At 38.7% G+C, this 23,830-nt stretch overlaps 1 protein-coding gene and 1 long non-coding RNA gene across 2 annotated transcripts; both read left to right on the top strand.

Annotated features, from left to right (window-relative positions):
* Positions 1 to 1,132: 1,132 nt before the first annotated feature.
* Positions 1,133 to 2,794, top strand: LOC311300001. The gene is made up of 2 exons (XR_014629222.1): positions 1,133 to 1,400; positions 1,998 to 2,794. It is a non-coding gene; the product is annotated as an uncharacterized lncRNA (long non-coding RNA).
* Positions 2,795 to 4,662: 1,868 nt separating this feature from the next.
* Positions 4,663 to 23,830, top strand: LOC311300170 (zinc-alpha-2-glycoprotein-like; the record flags this gene model as incomplete). The annotated part of the gene is made up of 7 exons (XM_084424303.1): positions 4,663 to 4,744; positions 13,176 to 13,187; positions 19,410 to 19,646; positions 19,730 to 19,996; positions 20,324 to 20,602; positions 23,151 to 23,203; positions 23,813 to 23,830. 7 exons carry the CDS (start codon positions 4,663 to 4,665, stop codon positions 23,828 to 23,830), a joined length of 948 nt encoding a protein of 315 aa, XP_084280429.1.

Raw genomic sequence — 23,830 nt, 5'->3', positions numbered from 1 at the left:
GTTGCACTTTTGCCTAAACCTGGGTAAAGCTTGAAATTGTTGAATGACAGAGCCTCATTTACTTTTTGTTTTGGGATTCTACGCATTTTAACTCTTGAGGACAATCATAGCAATAAAGTTGCACTTTTGACACTATATCTGATGTCTGCAGTCATTTTTTAAGTGCATTGAAAAAAAAAATCGAAAATCGAATTTTTCTTTAAAAATCGAAGATTTTTTTTTTAGGCAAAATCGCCCAGCCCTATTTGGAGGATGAGTAAAAGTGATTGCTTTTCAAAATTATGTGGTCACATGACCAATTTCTTCTATGGTTTTCCAGAAACAACCCAGCAAACATTGGTCCGACGGCAACGTCGTGTCCCTGGCCAAAAATAGTCGCGGTATGACGGCATAAATCGGTAAAAATATGTGTGCGTGTCTACAGTTATCTGAGGTTGCATGTATAATTGTTATTTTGACTTTTAGCTACGTGTAGTTCAATATATACCATGTTGTGTTTCGGGTGAGAGAGGACATCACCATGGCGACGTCTTTTACACGTGCATTTATAGTCCATCATGACCCTCTATGAAATCAATTGTGATAAAGCTGTGCTTAATCCTTGCGTGGTTAATACTGCAATAATTAATTAATTTTTTTTATTAAATTAAAGTTTTAATAAGTTGTGTGAATACGTCCACTGACGTCCTTTACACGTCTATAGTATCGGGTGAGAGGACGTCACCTGGCGACGTCTTTTACACGTGCATTTATAGTCCATCATGACCCTCCATCATGGAATCCTTGTGAAATATGCAAAAGCTGTGCTTAATCCTTGCATGGTTAATACTGCAAAAATTCATTTAATTGCCCAAGTAGTTTTTAAGAGGTTGTGAAGACGTCCACTGACGTCCTTTACACGTCAAGGCTGTGAATACACGTCCACTGACGTCCTTTACACATCTAGTCAAGCAAGACAGAAAAAAAAAACCCAGGAATTATCTTTATGAAATACACGAATTGTATACAAAGTAAATATATTTACTTTATCTTGTTTAAATAAATTATAATCACACAGTTCCCAGTGTGGTTAAGTGAATGCAAAGCCTCTGCATTTTAGTCATTATTTCAACCTGATACGTTGTGTTTTTTTTTGTTTTGTTTTTTATGGAATGTATGCATGTAAAACAGAAATATATCTGGTCACCATTTATGTCTGAGTTGGATGTAATTGCCAAAACTGTGCTGCCAAGATGTAACAAAAGATCTCCCGACATTACCAAATCCCGCGATAGGTTAGATTATCTCACGAGATGTTAACGCGTTTTCCCCATAGACTTCACTCCGGAAGAACACTGAAGTTTGAACAACCACGAAGAGAGGAGGAATTGAGGCCCATATTATTACAAATCTACTGTTGGGTACGTACATTTTGTATTATTAGATTCACGTGCTAGAGTTTTACTTGTTTGACATGCATGAACCGAAAGAAATGATGCCCCACATTGTCAACTGAAATTGGCTAACTGAGTTTGGCTAAAATTAGCTAGTAGGCTAAAAGTTGCTTTGAACTTATACAACGGTATACCATAGTATAAAGTATGTTTAATGATACAGTCAAAGTTATTACTGTAAATTATTAATGTAGCCTTTTGAGAGTTTCTTTCAGAAAGTAAATTATCTGAAGTAGAATGAAATGTTTAGCTGGATTTGAACATGTATGTTTTCAGTAACTGCTTTAAAATTTTTGTAATTTTAGAATTGCTAAACATGTCTATTCAGGGGACATCACAGCCCACCTGTCTTTATCAGAAATGTCCTGTTCACTTTCTCACTGTTACACACCTAGTTAAGGGTCTTTCTCAAGGGCACCACAGTGGTATTGAAGAGGCAGGGGACAAATGCTGTTTTGAATTTAGCTGAAGACCATACAAATATTTTGAAAATAAGTGCATGTCATTTACCTCAAATTTTTAATTTTCATTTATTTTAAAAAGAAATATATTCTCTTCCCTTAGATGCTGTGAAGAGGTGGAGCCCACATGCCACAGACACTGAAATTGATGCAGCAATGGCAGAACACCTGAAACACGCTCCAGGAAGAGCTGGGGGTGGTGGATACAAAAAATGAGCCAAACAATGTGTTTAAGGGATAGTTCACCCAAAAATGAAAATTGTCATCATTTACTCAACCTCATGTTTCAAACCTGTATACCTTTCTATGCTAAACACAAAGATGTTTAGAAGAATGTTTGTAACCAAGCAGATGTCGCTTCCCATTAATAATCATTTTTTCTCCAACAATGGTAGTCAGTGGATGCTCTATTTGCTTGGTTACAAACATTCTTCAAAATATCATCTTTTGTGTTCAGCAGAAGAAAGAAACTCATACAGGTTTGGAATTTGGTGAGTAAATTACATAATTTTCATTTTTGGGTGAACTATCTTTATATAATAATTCAGTATTTTGCAATTGGTATTTTAGTTTGGTTAACAAATCGAGAGCTTAGAATTATAAGGTTCTATCTCCGTTTATTGTAGTTTATTGAGCATCAAAGTTTTTAAACTCGGTTTATGTTTTGTGAGATGGAACCTTTTATTTTATTAATAACTACTAACAATTTTTCTTTTTTACAAAAATAACACCACACAGGCATTAATAAACACCTAATGGATCAGATTGTCAAAAACTCAATTTCAACCAAAAGTGGAGATAGAACCTTAAAATTCTAAGCTCACGAAATGTTAAACATTGAAAAAAATAAAGAGAAATTTTGGCTGTTCAATATCAATAAAATGTTGTGCTTAATCAGAACATGCTTCTTTTTTGCTTATGTCCACAAATAATGTGTTATTGTTTTTGATGTACACATGATTAAAACGTTTTATTGACGTTCAGGTCTGACTGGACCAATTTTGGACCTTTTTAGAACCTTTGTCAAGATGTGTAGGCTAAACCTCAAGACTTGATTGTCTTTCACGATGTTACACAATAGGTGTGTGATTATTTTATATGCAGGCTTATATATATACACTTAAATTATGCAGCAACACATTTAAACACATATGACGACGCATTTAGACGTCCAGGGACGCGCAGAAGAGACGTGGAATTCACGGCCAGAAAAGACGTGGAATTCACGGCCAGAAATGACGTCGGTTCAACTTCCATTTTGGAACTATTTTTCAACCATGACGGGACGTCTCGGACGGACGTCTTTTCAACGGTCATTAAACGTCCAAATGTTTACTGGGAAGGGGTGGAACTACTTCCCCCCTGGCAAAAATCACCCCACTCTCCCCTACTATCTGCTGTGTTTACGTGAATACTCGACTTGGCATTCTGATATATTTATATGTTTATTTGGCCGTTTAGGCGTGCAACCGAAGACAAAGGCTATATGCTTGTCCGCGTTGCGCTCGGAGCGCTCAGCTTCCTGTCAGAAGAGTTCAGTTCTCTTTCACGACAGTTATCGCGCTTTTAAAGTTTATTTTCAATATAAAGCACATCCTGTTCTTTTCTTTCTCATGCATTCATGTTTTGTTATTAATAACTTTGAACAGAATCGTCAACTGAAATCTGCGCGGATTATCAAAAATACGACACATTTATAGGTCATAAAAGAGTCTCTGCGGCAAAAGTGAAAGTACCACCGGGTGAAATGTCTCTTTGCACCCGTTTCAATAAAATGATATATTAAAGTTTATAAAGCCTACTTTTACATTTCCGCTGCTGTTCTAGAATGGTTTTCGCCAGCTTGACTCCCAGTGCAGGAGCTGTAGGTTACCACAGAGAAGCAAGCGGTTAGCGGATTGCTGTGGTGACTCGTGACACTCACGAACATCACTGAACACACACTTTTGCCGGTACAACTTTAATATTATTATTATCATAAACTTTTCATTAACTTCAGTAGGCTGTACTACAACAAGGGAATTGTAATTGGCTGCTTTTTCTGCAGACAGCAGATCTCTGTTGATGTGTTTTAATTGTTTGATCGATGGTTTGTTGGTAAAGGGTGAGAGACCTTGCGAGCCACATGATTTTTGCCAGAGAGCCAGATGTGGCTCGCGAACCATAGGTTCCCGACCACTGGCATATAAGATTGACTACATTGTTACTTTGTTGCACACTGAGGAAGGCACGCGCCGAAACGCGTCTGTGCAAATATAAATAAAAACATATTTAAGCATAGTGTGGCCTCTCTCCCACTTTACATATAATCAATATAGCAAATCTTTGAGTAGACACTATATATTACATACAATTTGATTCAAATTATATATATATATATATATATCTTAAGTGCATTGTTAACACTGCAAAACACATCAAGACATGCGTACAAAATACTTCAGAAAGCACATTTCTGGAAACTCACATGTGGTCAAAACCTTTGTAGACACAGCTTTCGTGACAGCACTACACACACACACACACATAAAAGTGAAACCCCATAGGTGGGTTTCTATGATACACAGCAGTGATGCGCGGGTTGATCCAAAATGATCACCCGCGGTTACCCGGGTAAATATTTTTAATGATATTCGGGTTGCGGTCGGTCGGGTTGTTTGAAATAAAGATGCCAATTAAACCTTTGTAATTTATATAGTACTAGACACAATTTTCTATGAAATACATAGGCCTACACTTTATTGGCTGAATAACTGGCAAGAAGTACGATGACGCACGAGCTCAGTCTGCAGGTAGAGATGGAGGCGGCAAGAGAAAAGGTGAAGACTGGGGAGTGGAAGCTGTGGGAGTGTGGGAGACATTTGCCGAAATAATGAAAGATGATGACCAAAGTGCTGGCTTTGTCATGTGTACTTCTTGCGATGCTATTTACACATTTGATAGCCACAAAACTGGCACGACCAACCAGGCACGGCGCCAGGATTCCAGTTTTGGATAAGCCAGACCAATTGTGGGTGGGCCTTAAATTAAAAACGTTAAATGAAAAATAAAAAACGTTATCCAATCACTGCTAACCTAATAAAAAATATTGACTAATATAGCCTATGTTATATTATCTGTGCGTATACATAATATAGATTTTAACAGCTTGATGCTCTTTAAATATTTTGTTGCATTGTTAAAAGTTTAGGTGCATAGGACAGACCTATCCGCGATCGCTCTCCATGGTTCTGACCAAAGAAGAGCGCTTTGGAATCTCCATTACGCATCATACGCATCATACCTGGGCTGCATTTTCCGATAACATTGTCTCTTAGCGCGCTACGAAGACTCTTAAGGTATAACTTAACTAAAGGTATACTACCACTAAAGGTATATCATTGCTAGGCGTCTTCAGGGCTATCATCCACTCGCGAGGCAGAGGCGCTGACAGGCAGAGGCGCTGGCGCCCTCCTAGCAACGGCGCTGTTTTTAGTAAAACATGATTTTGACGACTTCATTAAGTTTTGTTTTATAAAAAACTCTTTTTAAAAGATTTTCGTTTTGTATAAATTGTATCTTAATTTTGATCAATGTTTTATCAATCATTTGCCTGTATTAAATTAATAAAAAGCAAATATATAGCAGGCAATGTAATAAGGCACAGGCACGATCACTTGCATTGCATGTGAACTGGAGGGTGCCGAAACTCAGCTTGTGCCTCACAGATTTGAGAAATATAGGCTATATATTACAGAAAGCTTGAAATGTCTACTTTTAAAAGAAAATATTCAAACCAAAATAAATAGGCTAGGCTACTCTAATGAAATGTGCATTTCTCTCTGGCGTTCATGGCCAGTCTGAATCGTCAACTTCATCTTTGCAGCGACATAGAAAACACCAGTTTATTACTAAACAATTAAATGTCTCCTTGCTAATTTAGACACATTCATAATCATTACTCTAACCGGATCTTTGTGGCAAGCTTTATGCGTGCGGTCATTATCCTGTAGGCTATAGCCTATGTAATTAAATTAATATCAAGGGACGATTTGTCCACGAATGGCTTAAATGAACAACTACTAATCGACTAGAAAAAAAATAGTCGGAGGCAGCCCTTATTCACATATTTTCGAACCAACAGGCCATTCTGGGTTGAGCGAGCGACCCGAATGAGTGACCAGAGCGGAATATTCAGAGATGTGCTCTCCGCTCACGAGCTCTGATCGGAACAAACCCGAACCTCACTGTCTATGAACTTGCGCAGAAACATCAAAATAGACATAGCCAGCTTTTTAAAATGGTTTTTAAAACTAAACATTTAGACTATTTTAGTACAAATTATGAGCTTATTGACGATTATTGCGTGTTGAGGTCAGATCAGATGTACTCCGGTACGAACTAAGAGCGCGGGTCTTTTGCACCCTGCATGGTTGCGTGGGCTTAACTGGGGCTACACAGATTTTTGACGGGGCTTTAGCGCCCCCTAGCCCCGGTGTAGCGCCGTGCTTGCCGACAGCCAATGAGAGAGCGAGATACAGAGCAGCGGGGAGTTCGGGGAGGAGTTATAGGCCACAATATCAGTATTTTAATAGATATATTTACAATTATATCAAACAGAAACAAAGCACAAACATTTGCTTGACCAGCAAAATTATTTATTTACCCCCAACTCTCTTTGCAGAACACAGTCCTTGCTCCCCTTGTCTTCCCAGCCATTTCCTCATGCATAATATGTTTTTCTTTTTCTCCTTTCCGCTGCAAATCAGTGCACAGACAATTTGGATCGCAAGCTTCTTGCAGGCTATCATTTTTAAGAACAATTTAAGTCTCGCGCGAGAACGCACGTAAGGACCCACTTACCATAACATTTTTTATTAAATTCAACGAATCATTTTTTTCAGTGTATAGAGAAAAAATTGCGCCAAAATGATTATTTTTGGAAGATATCCATAGACATTTATTAAACAATAGAAATACATTTCTTAAAGGGATAGTTCGCCCAAAAATGATATTTAGCCCATAATTTACTCACCCTCAAGCCGTTCGAGATGTATATGTCAATCTTTTTTCAGACGAACACATTTTCAGTTATTTTAGAAAATGTCTTAGATGTTTCAGTGGTTATAATGTGAAGCAATGGGGTCCAGCTCGTTGAAGTCCGCAAATGAGCATGCATCCTCCACAAAAGTAATCCATCCGGCTCCAGGTGGATAAACGAAGGCCTTCTGAGGGTAATCCGTGCGGTTTTGTCGTAAAAATATACATATTTAAAACTTTTTAAACGAATATAACTGGCTTCCGGTCGCGGTCGACGCGCGTTCATGGAGATGGATGCTGGCATATGGCGTAGGAAGCGTCGTGACGTAGAACGAACGTAGAGTTTTGTTTTGCTCTGCTCTCTGGCTGCACTGTCACGTTCGTTCTACGTCACGACGCTTCCATCTCCGTGAACGCGCGCCGACCGCCACCGGAAGCCAGTTATTTTCGTTTATAAAGTTTTAAATATGTATATTTTTACGACAAAACCGCACGGATTACCCTCAGAAGGCCTTAGTTTATCCCCTGGAGCCGGATGGATTACTTTTGTGGAGGATGCGTGCACATTTGCGGACTTCAACGAGCTGGACCCCATAGCCTCACACTATAACCACTGAAACATCTAAGACATTTTCTAAAATAACTGAAAATGTGTTCGTCTGAAAAAAGATTGACATATACATCTCGAACGGCTTGAGGGTGAGTAAATCATGGGCTAAATATCATTTTTGGGCGAACTATCCCTTTAAGTTAATTTTTCATCTCTATTTTTTTGTGTTTATTTAAAATTAGACAAATCTGATATTATTTTAATCTCCAATATGTTATTTAACAGTTGAGATAGTTCTTTAATGCTTCGCTAACTAGCAGAAGACACTAGCAGGGTTTAAATCCCAGTTGTGCAGGTGGGGCACTCCGTTACAATGTGCCCCTATTAGAAATATGCTATTATATTCTATACTTTTATTAATTCTATTGAGCAAACATGAGAAAAAGGTGAATAAAGACTGAGAGTCAATGCTCAGAAATAACTAATTATTAATATGTTTTGAACTATGTTGTATAGCTGTGTTTTCCAGTGTTCGTAGTCAAAACTCAAAAATTAGTTTATATTTATTAATTATAAAAAAATGGCATTATTTTATATGAAAAAGTTAATAATTGTATTTTATTGAGATTCTTTTTTAGTTTGTCTAGTATGTTTGTTTGATTAGATCAGATAGCATTTTAAGCTGTCATATGGTCATGTTACAATGTACCCCACCTATGGGGCATGTTGTCACAGTTCACTTCCATTCTTTCGGGGTATATCAAGAAAAAAGTATATACTGTATTAATAAATCAAAACCACTTAATTGTACTAGACGTGTGTGAAATTAATGTGCGGAAAAAGAAATACTCTGAACCCTAAGTAGATTTAAACTGAGAAAGTCAAAAAGCTTTAGGCCTACTTTGTGCCCCGCTCTCCCCTAAATGTGTTATGATGCATTTTAAAATAAAATTGTATTTAAAATAAGGTGCAAAGAGAATATGCTTTATGCTCACTAATGGGGATAATAGCCTAATTCAAAAGCAAAAGTAACAGGCAGTCAGTGCATATGCATGACAAAACAGAAAAAAAGACGCGCCGTTTTGGTGTGGTGAAGTTGAGTCCCGCTTTGCCTTGTGGTATCTGATTCTGAACACAATAATTGGGTGTATATGTATCATATATGTATGTATATATAAATGTTGCATGCTTTTATGATTCACATAAAAAAAGAAAGGAAAGTAAATGTGTTTTCCCCGTGTGCCTGCAAAGATTAAAGCTGCAGTCCGTAGTTTTTTGGGTTAAAAATTATCCAAAATAAATTTGAGCAAGTACATAACCAGCCAGTGTTCAACACTATGCTTGCCGTAGCTCGATTCAAAATGGTAAGCTTGTAATAATGTCTTTAACTCCAGTGGTACTGGTGGATTTCTGCGGGAAATTCAAGCATGTCTTTGCGTCATTACGTCACATCTGTCCACATAAAGCACATCTGTACACATAAAGCACATCTGTAAGCACATCTGTATACATAAAGCACATCTGTCACATAAAGAAGAGTCTCGGCTAGTCGGCTATGAGTGTGAGGATACTGGAGGTGGAGATTTATAGCCTTTTCTCACAGCACTTGATATAATTAAACTTATCAATTTGATGGCGGATCTAGAAAGGTTCAAACGACAATCATCAACTGGAGATTCACCTGTTCACCAAAAGACTTCGGAGAAAAAAAAGAGACCTCAACTGGCCCATGCGAAAACAAGGATAAATATCGGGAGGGCATCAAATATAGTCACACAATGCTGATGTTGTTTATATTAACAATTTGAGGACAAAGTATAATTTGCACGATTTGTTACTTGCTTGTTCAGACGACATTTTCCGATGAAAATTCTTATGTTGGTCATACTTCCAAAAAGTATAATCTGTGATTGTGAATGCCAGGATCCTCACCGGCGGCGACTGACAGCCGCACATTCTCCTCAAAACATTGGATTCATCCACGCTGTGCCGTGCCGTGTCAAGGCACAACCCGCGTAAAGTTGATAATTCTGCGAATAATTGCAATTGCAGATTTCGAACAGAGATGGCGACAAAGAGGAAAAACTGCGGACTGCAGCTTTAAAAAGCATACATTTTTAAGACTTGTAGCTTATAGCTCGAGAAGGCAAAATATGGGTTTTTAAAGATTTCTGTATTAAAGATCATATATACTGTATATATATATTTATTTATTTTGCAAAGATGGATCTTTCTTTGAAATTTACGGTAAAAAAAACAGCAGCTGTGGTTGCCAGTATTTTACCATAAATGGCAACCTTTTATGTTTTACGGGACTTAAATTTACGGGCAAAAAAACACAAACTCCAACTCCACAAACAGCATTACCAGCTTCACTTATTGCTATCCAGATTTAATATATTTATGTCATACATCTACAGTTCTGTTTGAGAATTAACAGAGGTTTAGATGTTGATGATTTATTGTTTCATCATCACCATGATGGTGATCAGTGTTTGCTTTAGTTGGGCTCTTGACCCTTCACTTTCTAACATTAGTTTTTCTCTGGTTGCTGTAATTTTGTGTTTATAAGACATGTTGGTTATGTAAACAACTGGCAGCTGTTTGCCAGTACTTTACCGTAAAAATATGGTATAAATATTTATGTTTTACGTCATTGAACTAAAGTTTATGGTAAAAAACTGGCAGCTGGTTGCAAGCGATTTACCGTAAAAAATATGGTAGTAATATTTTAGGTTTTACGGCAGTGATACGGAAAAAAACTGCAACACTGGAATTAAAACATCATTTTTGGTTCGATGATGTAAAACTTTGTAAAATTAGTAAAAAAAAATGGTTACAGTGTACTTCCAAAATCTGTACATTTAACAGTATATTACTGTGAAATTACATGAAATGTCCCGTGAGAGCTATTACAGTTTTTCACTTTATATAGTAAGGGTGCATACTGTTAAGCAATTACATTTTTTTACCGTTAAAATTCAGAAAAAAAATGTAGTGTTCACAAGCATAAAAACAAATAATGAGAATAATTTCACACAATATCAATATAAAATATTCAATAACAACTTGGCTATAAAAGGTTCAAAATGTAAAATAAAGAAATTGGCAATGCAGTTTCACCATAATATCATTATAAAAATACTCAAAAACAACTATAAGAGAATCAGAAGGTATATAAAACAGACTTACACACAACTTCACATAATATTGTTTTATTGATAAACAACTTTAAAAAGATATGTCTTAACTCGCCTTTCTAAAAAATGTGTCAAAATATTTGTCATGTCTGGACTTGTTAACTGCAATCGCAAACTGCAATTTGAGGTTGGACTGGGCTACAAGAATTATCATCAGTCAAAAAGTTTCTTAAGGCAAACATAGGCATAAACCATATTTCGCCTTCACTTGCTGAATAGCCATAAATGACTATGAAAATGGCGCAGAACACAACCATTGGCACGAGAGAGAGAGAGAGAGAGAGAGAGGGGGAGGGAGAGAGAGAGAGAGGGAGAGGGAGAGGGAGAGAGAGAGAGAGAGAGAGAGAGAGAGAGAGAGAGAGGGGGAGAGGGGGAGGGAGAGAGAGAGAGAGAGAGAGAGAGAGAGAGAGAGAGAGAGAGAGGGAGGGAGAGAGAGAGAGAGAGAGAGACGAGTATGTATTTTATTTAAATCTCTCTCAGCTGCATGCCAAATTTTCGTTAATTATTGTAACCTTCGTCATAAAAGCTATTAAACTATTAAAGAGCGCGGCGAATACGTAGATGCTTAACATTTGGTGTATTTATTTAAATGTATTATTTCATTGCTTATTGTAAGTGTATTGTTTTTTATAGGCTATCAACAACACGATGTACAGAAGCACATGACTGTCATAACTCGTGATTATGATATTTCCACTTGAATTTGCTCGCAGCGCCTGAAGCCCCGTGGTGAGGAGCAGAGAGTTCGCTCAGAGTTGGAGTAAATCACTCCGCAGAAGTAGCAGTGCTTCACCCTCTGAGAATATAGTTCCCAGTATGTATACGGTTAGAAGATGGCTGTGTCTCATGTGACCTTGTTATTTGTACACGCTGTGACTATACAAATGACAACATGTAAATAGGAAAATGTTGGCGTTATTTTGTCACTCATTGGGAGCAGTATGCTAGCTGGAGCCGTTTACCTCCAGTCTTTGTGCTAAGCTAGGCTAGCGGTGGGTGTGTCAGACAGAGTTACGGCACGCACGGAGATGAAAAGAGTATATATGGACTTATCTAACTGGGGGATACGGTGATTAATCTAAAGTCCCAAAAAATCGGCGTGTTCCTTTAAAGGGATATTTCACTGAAAGATGAATGTGTATTTAAATTGGGTCATTTATGTAGTAGAAATGTATCCACAGGAGTAAATCACGCACATCTTATTTTCATTACGGGTGCTGGATCACCAGTATAATCCATGTAGTAGTAAGTAACAGATCCGCACACCGAATAAGCTCCCATTCAAAAATTTTTTTATTAGTGACGTTTCGGGCCTCACATGGCCCTTCCTCAGACTAACAGGAAGTGTACAAACAGTTACCCCTTTTTAAAGTCTGTATCGCGTGACCCCACCATCACACAAATTGGATACATCCATCAACATACATTGATATTTACATATTTATACATCGTGTCCAGCAAGGATTAAGAATTATATATTAACATATTTACATATTGATTCCCACTGTTAAATTGTCTAACATATATTTTTTCATATTCCGGTGTAAACATATCAGATGGTACATAACACTTATTACATTATTTGTACAGAAAAAAACTAAGAAATTCAAAGAGACTATATGTATTACCATTCATAAAGACTATCCGTACATCAAGACAAAAAAACATAGAGAATCAACAAGCATTATTGAAAAATCCCTATTAAGATAAAAGTCAGATGGGGATTCGGACAATTTTCAAATTTGATCAGACAAGTAAAAAAGCATCTGTTATAAACACAGCATTTCATTATTTATATACAGAGGACCAAGTTATTCAAAGAGACTATACCTATAAATCAAGAGACTGTAGAGAAAATAGCAAAGTAGAGAATCAAAAAACCATATTGTTATTTAAATCATCCATTAATTTAGAAAAGGTCTAATATCAAAATCCTCATTGAGGCCTCTGGGAGCTAAAGTGTTTAATGTGTAAATCCAGAAAAGTTCCCTTTTTAAAAGCAAATTATCCACATTACCACCCCTTCTAGGACATTTGATATTCTCAATTCCCACATATTTTAAACTAGATACATTGTGTTTGGCATTCATGAAGTGTACAGCCACAGGGCTAGATGTCACACCATTTCTAATCGCACTACGATGTTCTGAGATTCTAGTTTTTAATGCTCTAGTGGTCTTGCCTATGTATGATAGTCCACAAGGGCATGTCAACATATAAATTACATTCATAGTAGAGCATGTGATTATCTCTTTTATCTTGTATTTAATGCCATTATGCGGATGGTTAAATGTAAAGTGGCATTGTTGGCATCTTCCACAAGGGTAGTTACCTGTAGGTAAATCGTTTAAGAAATGAGGTGTAATCAAAGAAGGTACATCAGCTCGTACTAATCTATTGCGTAGATTAGCTGTTTTTTTAAATACCACTCGAGGAGGATATTGAAAACAGGATTGTAATGCTGGATCTGTATTAAGAATGTGCCAATGTTGTTTTATGGTGCCCTCTATAGCTTTAGCTACCGGTGAGTACTGAATGGCACAAACTATTCTATTCTCATCCCTCCTGATCTTTTTCTTTTTTAAACAGTCTGATTGTGATACATTTTCAAAACGTGTTGATGCCTCATCTATCCAGGATTCTTTATATCCCCTTTCTGTAAAACGTTTTTTCAAAATCGATCCCTGACGCATAAAATCATCATCAGAACTACAGATTCGTCTAATCCTATTAAATTGAGAGATAGGTCAATTTCTTTTAAGGTGAATAGGATGGTATGACTCACCATGTAAGATGGAATTTCTGTCTGTGGGTTTACGATAGAGATCAGTTTTCACTGATCAAACGTTTTACAAACAGAAAATGCATGGTTTAGTTTCAAGCACGAGGAAATGTTACAATTCACCCCATAGTCTGGGTTAGTTGTAACATACCCCGGGGTGAGATGTAACATTATGAAATAAGAATTTTGACAAAAGACTTTCAGTATAACTGATGTGTGTGTCTTTGTGTGTGTCACTCTCAGTCATAGTGATTGACCATTACAAATTTAACTTGAACACAAACATTTGTTACTGTCAGTCATAGTATTGTCCATAATAATATTGAAATTGAACATTGTGTGTGTGTGTGTGTGTGTGTAAGGTGTTAGGGTTAGGTTGTAATGTTTCATTATTGTTACAATTAAGCTCACCTTAGCTAACAGGCAAAACATTAGCAGTTTAGCACTAACAACTTGCATGAAAAATATCTACAGACACACAATAAACATAATTTAAATTTGATTAGTTTAACTATAAAGCAGAAATTCCCATAACCAAAATAATAATAATAAAAAAAATTACTTTCATACCTCAAAATTATTTTCCACTCTAACATGCTGTGTTTTAGCCTGGTAAAAACCAGACCATTCTCAGTAGTAACCAGGTGTTTCTCAATGTCAAGGATACTTCCTTGGCAGGACTGGTCCTTCCAAGTCACTTCCTTCAGAGGCTAGGCGAGGCTCCTCTTTAGCATTCGGAGAACATGTAAATGGAACAGGCTAGCAAGTGCACGTCAGTGCGTCATTACGTCAGTGAAAATGAAAAACAGAGCGTTGCTATGGACGCAGTTCTGTTCACTCAGGCAATATAATCGTTTTTAAATCAATAAACTCCTTTTTAATCATATTGATTATTTGACTGTTAAGTGTGTTTAAACAGTGCGGGTCAATTTGACCCATAACATAATGGATGTAATTATTTTTTTAAACAAATGTTTGGTAACGTAAATATATTTACATTTGAAAGCATATTGATCCGTTAACGCTCCGACTCCGTTAACGTCTAACATTTTGAATTTTTTGAACAAGATAGCAAAGCTGCGCGCATAGGATTGTGGGTGATTTGAGAGCGCGAAGAGCGCGAAGGCTACACATATGCATCCTTTCCTGTATATGGGATATTTTTCGAACGAAGGACTCAGTCCTTGGTGGAAATTCCGAGGATCCTCGACATTGGAACAGTCCTTCGACGGATGTCGATGACGTAGCATCCTCGAAATTCTGGCTTCCGAGGATCCTTCCTTGACATTGAGAAACGCCTACCGAGTTATGGTCTGGCAAAGCTTCTTTAATAACTCATTTCCAAAGGGGCGTCACCAACGGACGTCGCTCAAATGCCTCTGGGCGCAATTGGATAGACCTAAAACTCCTAAAACCAATCAGAGCGATCGGCATCGTGTAAAGCCATACTGCGTCCCAATTGCCCTAAGTTACACTACGCCATAAAAGTATGTACTCTTTTTGTGAAGAAAAGGTATTTACTTTTGAATGGGTATAGCAAAAAAGTAGGCAAGCTTTGGGACATACTATTTCGTCATCTTTATCGGACGGATCTGTCGCGTGCATCCTGTCACGTAAACTGCCCTGTCAATCATCTTGTCACAGTTAAAATCCTCTATTAAAATCTCATTTAATTTCCTACCGTTTCGGAGAGAAATGTAGAAGCACGTTCATCTGCCAGAGGGTCTTTCATGGAGACTGTCCTCATGTGTTTGCAATTTGAATATAATAATGCATTTAAAAGTTGGTGCGCTTCACCAACGGACGTCGCTCAAATGCCTCTGGGCGCAATTGGATAGACCTAAAACCAATCAGAGCGATCGTCATTGTGTAAAGCCCGCCTCAACGTTTCTGATTGGTGCCACGATTTGGACGGATTAGAAACGGGCTTGAATGGGTTCTTTGCCAGACTACTTGCAGAGCAAATCTAAATTTGCCGGAAGTTTGTCTGGGTTTTCCCAGGCAAGCTGTGTTTGCCACAGGGCTCTACTTTATTGCATGTGGAGTAAAGACTGAACTGAGCATGTGCGAAGTGAATCAGGGGATTTGTAACTAGTTCCTGATTGGACAGATTGGAATTGTTATAATGATGCCCGTCTCCCCATACTTGAGAGACATCCTTCAAAAACAAGGCGCTGTCGTCGGTTAATTGACTTATCAGTTCAGTATCATTAATGGTGATTCCTTTTATAGGGCTTTCTCTAATATGTATATTAAGAAGAACAAATAAGGAGATATTGGGCATAATGCCCAGAGCTAATGCCATTAGTGTAATTCTTTTGTTGTTGATAGATCTACAAAAAGACTCACCAAATCCCATCTTGTGAAGGGTTTGAAATAAAAACTCATGTTCTAAGGAATCAAAAGAATTATAATAGTCCAAGAAGAGAATAAAACAATCATTAGAGATCTAAAATATCCAAAACCAAACGTATATTATTAAAGATGTGCCTTTTTTGTAAGAAACCAGAATGACATTCATCAATCAGACTGTTTAGAACACATTTCAGTCTTTTTGATAAAACCAAAGCAATTGTTTTATTTTATTGTCATTATTTAGCAACGTAATTGGTTGCAGCTATCAATTAAAAGGAGATCTTTATTTGGTTTTGAAATAAGGCTGATAAGTCCTTGACACAGGGTTGGAGGAAGCAAAGCTTTTTCAAGGCTCTCCGTAAAATCTTCAAACGAAAAAAAAAGGAGAGTACGCTTCACACACCTGTCCAGTTGATGATGGTAAATGCACCTTTTAGCTTGGGTGCTTCTCAATATCCCTCCTCGTCTCCTCGCTCCTCCGTCCTCCATCCTATGACCAGGAAACCGATCGAGCTCAGCCATCTTTAAGGACATCTCAATTCTCTAATTGCACCGCGAGGAGGCGAGGATCGAGGAGTGAGGAGGCTTCCTGAGGAGTCTTGAGCGAGAATACACGGGTGTATCCTATGCGGAAGAGTTTTATCGACTTAAACGTGACGCACGTCTAAATTCTCCTCCCCCTTCACATATCGGTCACAATCATTTTAATTTATACTTTATCTTTGCAGTTTATATAAACCACACATCTCACATATTTCAACAGGGTATCTTGCTTTATTATTATTTATTATGAATTTCTTAAATAAACAAACTTCAACAACATAAGGGCAGATCCTCTGAGCGCTGCTGATGACGCGATGAAGTGACGCTCGAGGGATCAAGTATTCCAATAGGCTTGTTTGAGATGAGCAAAATCTGCGCAGAACCGATCACCGGTGATCACCGCGAGATGCATGCCGGTTAGAAATGTGTCCGAGTGCGGTCCGCCTTGCTCTGATGTCATGCTGACGTATGTCAAAAAACTCTCGCGATCGCAAGGCGGACGTGCCGGATTCTGCAGTCGAGCGCAGTTGCTCTCCACCGACTGCGCTGATCAAAAGCATGATGGGAAACGACTTGCTGACGACACAGCCATATTGCTCATTGGTTTAAACAACCGTGATGAATTGTTCTCTTTTAAAAAAAAATATTTTAAAACTCTTATCTCATGTTTTTATGTGTATAAATTATGTGTTAGTATTCCCAAACTCTCTGACAGTGTGATCTATGGGTTATTTGATTGTTGTCATAGGCCTATTTATAAAAATATATATAAAACATGTCTTTAATTAAAGTAAAAATGATTTATAAACACATATTTGGTATGTAATTAAATGGGTGTCTTGTTCATTATAATTATTTTCATATAAAAGCGACAGAACTTAAATTACATCCAGTTTATTAGCAACACTGTGCACGAGCGTGAATCCCGCGATATCCATCTTTGATCTCGCAGGTGTCTGATCCACTGCGAGAAGAGAGAACTGTCCGTCTATGCACAAATAAGAAATGAGAAGCACCCCTGGTTTACCAACCGCCATAAAAGACCTAAAGAAGAAGAAGAAGAAGAGAAGTTGTGTTTGCATGTCGACACGTGCAGCCCCGCCCCCCTCGCCCAAATTCCACAGTCAAAACTTTTTTTTAACGAGCCATCCTGCAGACTGTGCCAGTTCATCTCAGTTGTCCGGCTGTAGTCTATAAGCTGCCGGGATGATTTTTTTTTTTTTCTGAACTCTTTTAACCTAACCAGTACGACACCAGTATAAGTCCGCGGTCTGATGTATAACTGGCAAAAATGGTTCACACGTTCTCATTTAAAACATTTTTCATACAAGTAGAAATAGTTTGGCTTATTTCTCACTCTTGTCTAAGTGATGCGCATCAAGGTAAGAACAGAGTTCATTTATTTCACATCTGATCAGCAACAGAGAAACATGCAGTTAGTAAATGTCTTCAAACTTGCTTTTAGGGTTTAGTATTTCAAATTTTGTGGATATTTTATGAAGGTAAAAGAGTAGTAAAACTCAATAGCATGTAGGTGTGAATTTGAGAACTTGTACAATAGCTATTCGTACTTGTACGCTAAAATTTACACTCACAGTTCCAATGTGAAAACCTGTAAAATAAAAATCTGAAGTTGAATGTTGAGATTTGCACTCGCAGACAATAGTCACAAACCTGTATTCTGAATTTGAAGCTGCAGACAATGTGTAAAAAGTTGTTCACAGGAATAAAATGACATGCACCAACTTGTAGTAGGCTACATATTTGCAATTATTCTTACATTCATGCTCGCAGTACAACTAAACTTAGGCACTTGCAGCCTCTCAAATCTGCCACTGCAATTTCATATTTCATGCCTTTTGCAACTATTTTCACGATATATTATATGCAAAACTAACTTGTGCACTTGCAAACTGAGTGGCAGCGAGTGAGAAAGGGGAGGGAGGTGGGAGGGTACAAAGGAGTCATTTCATTGGTTGGCGCCTGGCCAATGAAATGGGACTTTTGTACGCGATGATGTCATAAAACCTGCATCCTCGGGGATGTTCTGAAACGCTAACGTGGAATAATGCATTATCTCCGAGTTCTCCCTTATCGTAAAATCTCTTAAACTCATTGATAACAATAAGAACAACAATAATTATGATCATATTTTTCTTACTGGTTGAGGTGTCATTGTTATTTCTCTGTATTTTTTTTTTCTCTTTCTCTTTCCTTTTCATTTGATGTTAATGTATTCAATGCAGTGCTGTTTATTTTCTTGCAATAAAAAAATTCTTGGCCTGACATGGCCTTCCCGATAGAGAAACTGAGCGTAAAGAGAAACGGAGTCGTATAAACCGGCTGGTTGGCGCAGTGCCTACAGTCATACTCAGAGAAAGATGCCTCGGTGTGGGGAACGCCCAATAAGATTACAGGCATTAGTGATGTTACATATGATATTGAAACTTCAAAGTGTCCGTCGAGTACGCCGCACAATTTTCCTTGAAGCTAAACGTGCCGGAGCGCGTATTGAGTTGGCAATCGCCTGCTTTGACTGACATGTAGGGGAGACGGGGAATTGTTGTAACATGGGGAGAATTGTAACACCATCAATTCCACCAATTAGGGATTCACGAGTTCACACTTACATATAATTTGAAGGGGTAAAGTTTAATGCGTATTTGGCGTGCTGTCCGGAGGGAGGGCTCCGAGCTCGGAGTTCGGCCCGAACCCAGAGTACTCCCCCCGTATGTAAGTGTTTAGGACTAGAAGCGTGGAGAAGGGGTGGTGGAGGGATGCTGCAAACTGTCAATGGAATGAGGTGAGACTGCTGAGTATATATACACACCTCTTACCATTGATTGCTGAGTGCTCTCCACTTGTGTTAATTATCTGAACGTGTTCCTCCCGAACCTTGTTAATAAAACATCATTAAGATATGAGTCATGTGATCACTTCAGTATTTTCCTACCTCCTCCCTGATCCAGCAAGGTGATTGTCAAGGCTGGATACAGGCACATGCAGAATATGACTGGATTACATGAAGTGTTTTCATGTGTTGTTTGTGTTTCATATGTTCCTCAGAGAAACACTTCCTCCACTACAAGTTTACAGTCCTGACCAAATCAGACTCATTCCCAGAGTTCAGTGCTGTGTGTGTTCATGATGACAGACGGATCAAACACTTCAGTGATGAAGAACGAGTCTGGATTCTGACTGATAAAGACTGGACTGAAGCTCCTGAAGATCCTCCTGATTCTAGAGACTGGTTCATACATCAGATCAGGACTCTGTCAAACTGCACAGACTCACTGTGTTCTGGTGAGATTCATGCTTTACTCTTATTAATTATCAGACATTATATTTACTCTGAGTTTCTCATGAGTGTTGATCTGTGATTGTAGATCTTCATGTTCTTCAGAGAATAATTGGCTGTGAACTGGAGAAACTTCCTGATGGATCAGTGAATCTGACTGTCTTTGATGAATATGGATTTGATGGAGAAGATCTTATATCCTTTAACTATGACACTATGCAGTGGATTGATAAAAACCCCAAAGCCAAAGAAACTAAAGAGAAATGGGATCGTCAAACTGGACACAACCAATACCTCAAACATTACCTCAAGACCTGCACTGACTTGATCTCCACATTTAACAACACAAATAAGAGTAAGCTCTGATCAGTTTATTTATCTCCTGTATGTGTGTGCGTGTGTGTGTGTGTGTGCGTGTGCGTGTGTGTGTGTGTGTGTGTGTGTGTGTGTGTGTGACATTATGAAACAATTTGAATTCAGTCTAAAATATAAATATATATAAAATCTTTGAAGGCTCTGTTCATATATACAAAGGTTTTCTCTATACTTATTTATTTGTGATCATTTAGCCACAAAAATCCTTTTTTAATGATTTTGAAGAACATACTGTATATTTTTACATGCAGAACAAGAATCTTTGTAAATGGTTGTTTGTTAACTGTGTTGTTATTTTCTTCTCCAGGTTCTCCAGATGTTAATTTCTCCGCAAGTAAAGCTCCTGATGATGAAAGTAAACTGGTTCTGGTCTGTCTGGCCACTGGTTTCTACCCCAGAGATGTTCAGATGAACATTAGATTGAACAGAATTAATCTTGAGGATCAAACATCTTCTGGAATCAGACCAAATGATGATGAAACCTTTCAGATGAGAATCAGTGTGAAGATCGACAGAAACCATGAAGGATCTTATGACTGTCTGGTCACTCACAGCAGTCTGACAGAACCAGTTACAGTAAACTGGGGTAAATATCACCATAAATACAGTTACTAACATACACTGTATTGCCAAAAGTATTGGGACACCCCTCCAAATCATTGAATTCAGGTGTTTCATGGCCTTCCATGGCCACAGTTGTATGAATCAAGTGTGGGATGCAGTGGTGTAAAGCGTGGGATGCAGTTGTGTAAAGCGTGGGATGCAGTGGTGTAAAGTGTGGGATGCAGTGGTGTAAAGCGTGGGATGCAGTGGTGTAAAGTATGGGATTCAATGGTGTAAAGCGTGGGATGCAGTGGTGTAAAGCGTGGGATGCAGTGGTGTAAAGCGTGGGATGCAGTGTGTAAAGTGTGGGATGCAGTGGTGTAAAGGGTGGGATGCAGTGGTGTAAAGCGAGGGATGCAGTGGTGTAAAGCGTGGGATGCAGTGGTGTAATGGTGTAAAGCGTGGGATGCAGTGGTGTAAAGCGGGATGCAGTGGTGTAAAGCGTGGGATGCAGTGGTGTAAAGCGTGGGATGCAGTGGTGTAAAGCGGGATGCAGTGGTGTAAAGCGTGGGATGCAGGGGTGTAAAGCGTGGGATGCAGTGGTGTAAAGCGTGGGATGCAGTGGTGTAAAGCGTGGGATGCAGTGGTGTAAAGCGAGGGATGCAGTGGTGTGAAGTGTGGGATGCAGTGGTGTAAAGTGAGGGATGCAGTGGTGAAAAGTGTGGGATGCAGTGGTGTAAAGCGTGGGAGGCAGTGGTGTAAAGTGTGGGATGCAGTGGTGTAAAGCGTGGGATGCAGTGGTGTAAAGCGTGGGATGCAGTGGTGTACAGTGTGGGATGCAGGGGTGTAAAGCGAGGGATGCAGTGGTGTAAAGCGTGGGATGCAGTGGTGTAAAGCGTGGGATGCAGTGGTGTAAAGTGTGGGATGCAGTGGTGTAAAGCGTGGGATGCAGGGGTGTAAAGCGTGGGATGCAGGGGTGTAAAGCGTGGGATGCAGTGGTGTAAAGTGTGGGATGCAGTGGTGTAAAGCGTGGGATGCTGGGGTGCAAAGCATGGGATGCAGGGGTGTAAAGCGTGGGATGCAGTGGTGTAAAGCGTGGGATTCAATGGTGTAAAGCGTGGGATGCAGTGGTGTAAAGCATGGGATGCAGTGGTGTAAAGCATGGGATGCAGTGGTGTAAAGCGTGGGATGCACTGGTGTAAAGCATGGGATGCAGTGGTGTAAAGCATGGGATGCAGTGGTGTAAAGCGTGGGATGCAGTGGTGTAAAGCATGGGATGCAGTGGTTTAAAGCGTGGGATGCAGTGGTGTAAAGCACGCCGTCACTGGACTCTAGAGCAGTGGAGACGTGTTCTCTGGAGTGACGAATCACGCTTCTCTGTCTGGCAATCCGGTGGACGAGTCTGGGTTTGGCGGTTGCCAGCAGAACAGTACTTGCCTGACTGCATTGTGTAAAGTTTGGTGGACCGGGGATTATGGTGTGGGGTTGTTTTTCAGGGGTTGGGCTTGGCCCTTTAGTTAAAGCGAAATGAACTCGTAATGCTTCAGCATGCCAAGACATTTTTGACAATTTCATGCTCCCAACTTTGTGGGAACAGTTTGGGGATGTTCCTGTTCCAACACGACTGCGCACCAGTGCACAAAGCAAGGTCCATGAAGACATGGATGAGTGAGTTTAGTGTGGAGGAACTTGACTGGCCTGCACAGAGTCCTGTCCTCAACCCAATAGAACACCTTTGGGATGAATTAGAGTGGAGACTGAGAGCCAGGCCTTTTGTCCAACATCAGTGCCTGACCTCAAGAATGCGCTTCGAGAAGAATGGTCAAAAATTCCCATAAACACACACCTAAACCTTGTGGAAAGCCTGCCCAGAAGAATTGAAGCTGTTATAGCTGCAAAGGGTGGGCTAACTCCATAGTAAACCCTACGGATTAAGAATGGGATGTCATTAAAGTTCATGTGCATGTAAAGGGCAGACGTCTCAAAACTTTTGGCAATATAGTGTATTTATAGCATGGAGAACATGATAATGCTGTTTCTTGCCATAAACAATTACATTTAAAGGATACAGTATATTAAAACAGTTATTATGATTTTGTTTTATTATTATTCTGCAGATGGAAAATGTTCTGACTGTGAAACTGAATCTTCATGGCGTAATAGAGGAGGAGCAGCAGCAGCTCTAGCTTTAGCTCTCGCTGTGATTGTGATTGGTTACTGCAACTACAAAAGGAAAAGGTCAAATGGTGAGTTTTAAATATGCAACACTGTTGCTTTAAATTACTTGTTATTGTAAATATCCTTGTTTTAAATTGTTTTTTAAATGTATGAACGGTATGGGATGAACAGTTTTGACCGGATATACCATGTAACAGTAATACAAATATGTGATAAAAATTACTTTTTGATAATAAGATTAGATTTTTTTTTAACGTTTACTCTGCAGGTAAATATAAAAAAAAGATGGAAAATACATTATATGAGACATACTGTATTATTAACATGCAAATCTATATTTATGAAAACAGGATATGAATGTGCTCAAGCTCAATTTATTATACTTTTTGTATAATCTGATTTGTCTTTTCTAGGTCAGAAAGCAATGACCGAGGAGAACATGATGATGAGAGAAGAACTCTCAAAGGTACAATCTGTAGGTTCTCGCCGCCAGAAGTCGCGTTTTCAAACCATAGGCGAAGCTGCAGTAGATGACGCTATGAAGGAGAGCGGGACGAATGGAATTCATGGATCATGTTCACATAGTAGGTAATTCATTAGATTTTTTATTACCTGTACGTTTGATCACACTATTTTATGTCATCATTATAAATGATCAGCAAGGAACATGAAATGTAATGCTTTAATATCCTGTTACTGATATGTGACTATTTGTCAAATGATTTGGTGGGTTAATGCGGCGCAGTTTTACATGTTTAAAACAATCGTACTAAAAGTACAGTTGAACAAACCCACAGTATTTGCAAGTAATGGCTAAATATTTTTGTTCAAATTATACTGTATTTAATTTTAAGCCATAGACTTGGTCACCAGACTTGATAAAAAGCATTACTGAAGTACAAAAAAAGTGCAATATAACTGTATGTGTACTATAAATAATATATATTTGCTTACCTGTCTATTAAAACACATGCGAGAGCAGAGTCTCTGTCAAGTCCAAGATTGTCGTTAAGCTCTCCATCCAGAAAACGCCACACCGATATTGATTCTTTTTATTTATCCGTTTCTCCCAAAGCCTGCTTGCCTCAGTTGA

The sequence above is a fragment of the Rutilus rutilus genome (genome assembly GCF_951802725.1).
Source record: "Rutilus rutilus genome assembly, chromosome: 11".
In the NCBI taxonomy this organism is placed as follows: Eukaryota; Metazoa; Chordata; class Actinopteri; order Cypriniformes; family Leuciscidae; genus Rutilus; species Rutilus rutilus.
The sequence above is the reverse complement of the archived record's forward strand: the minus strand, read 5'-3'. Positions and strand labels throughout refer to the sequence as shown.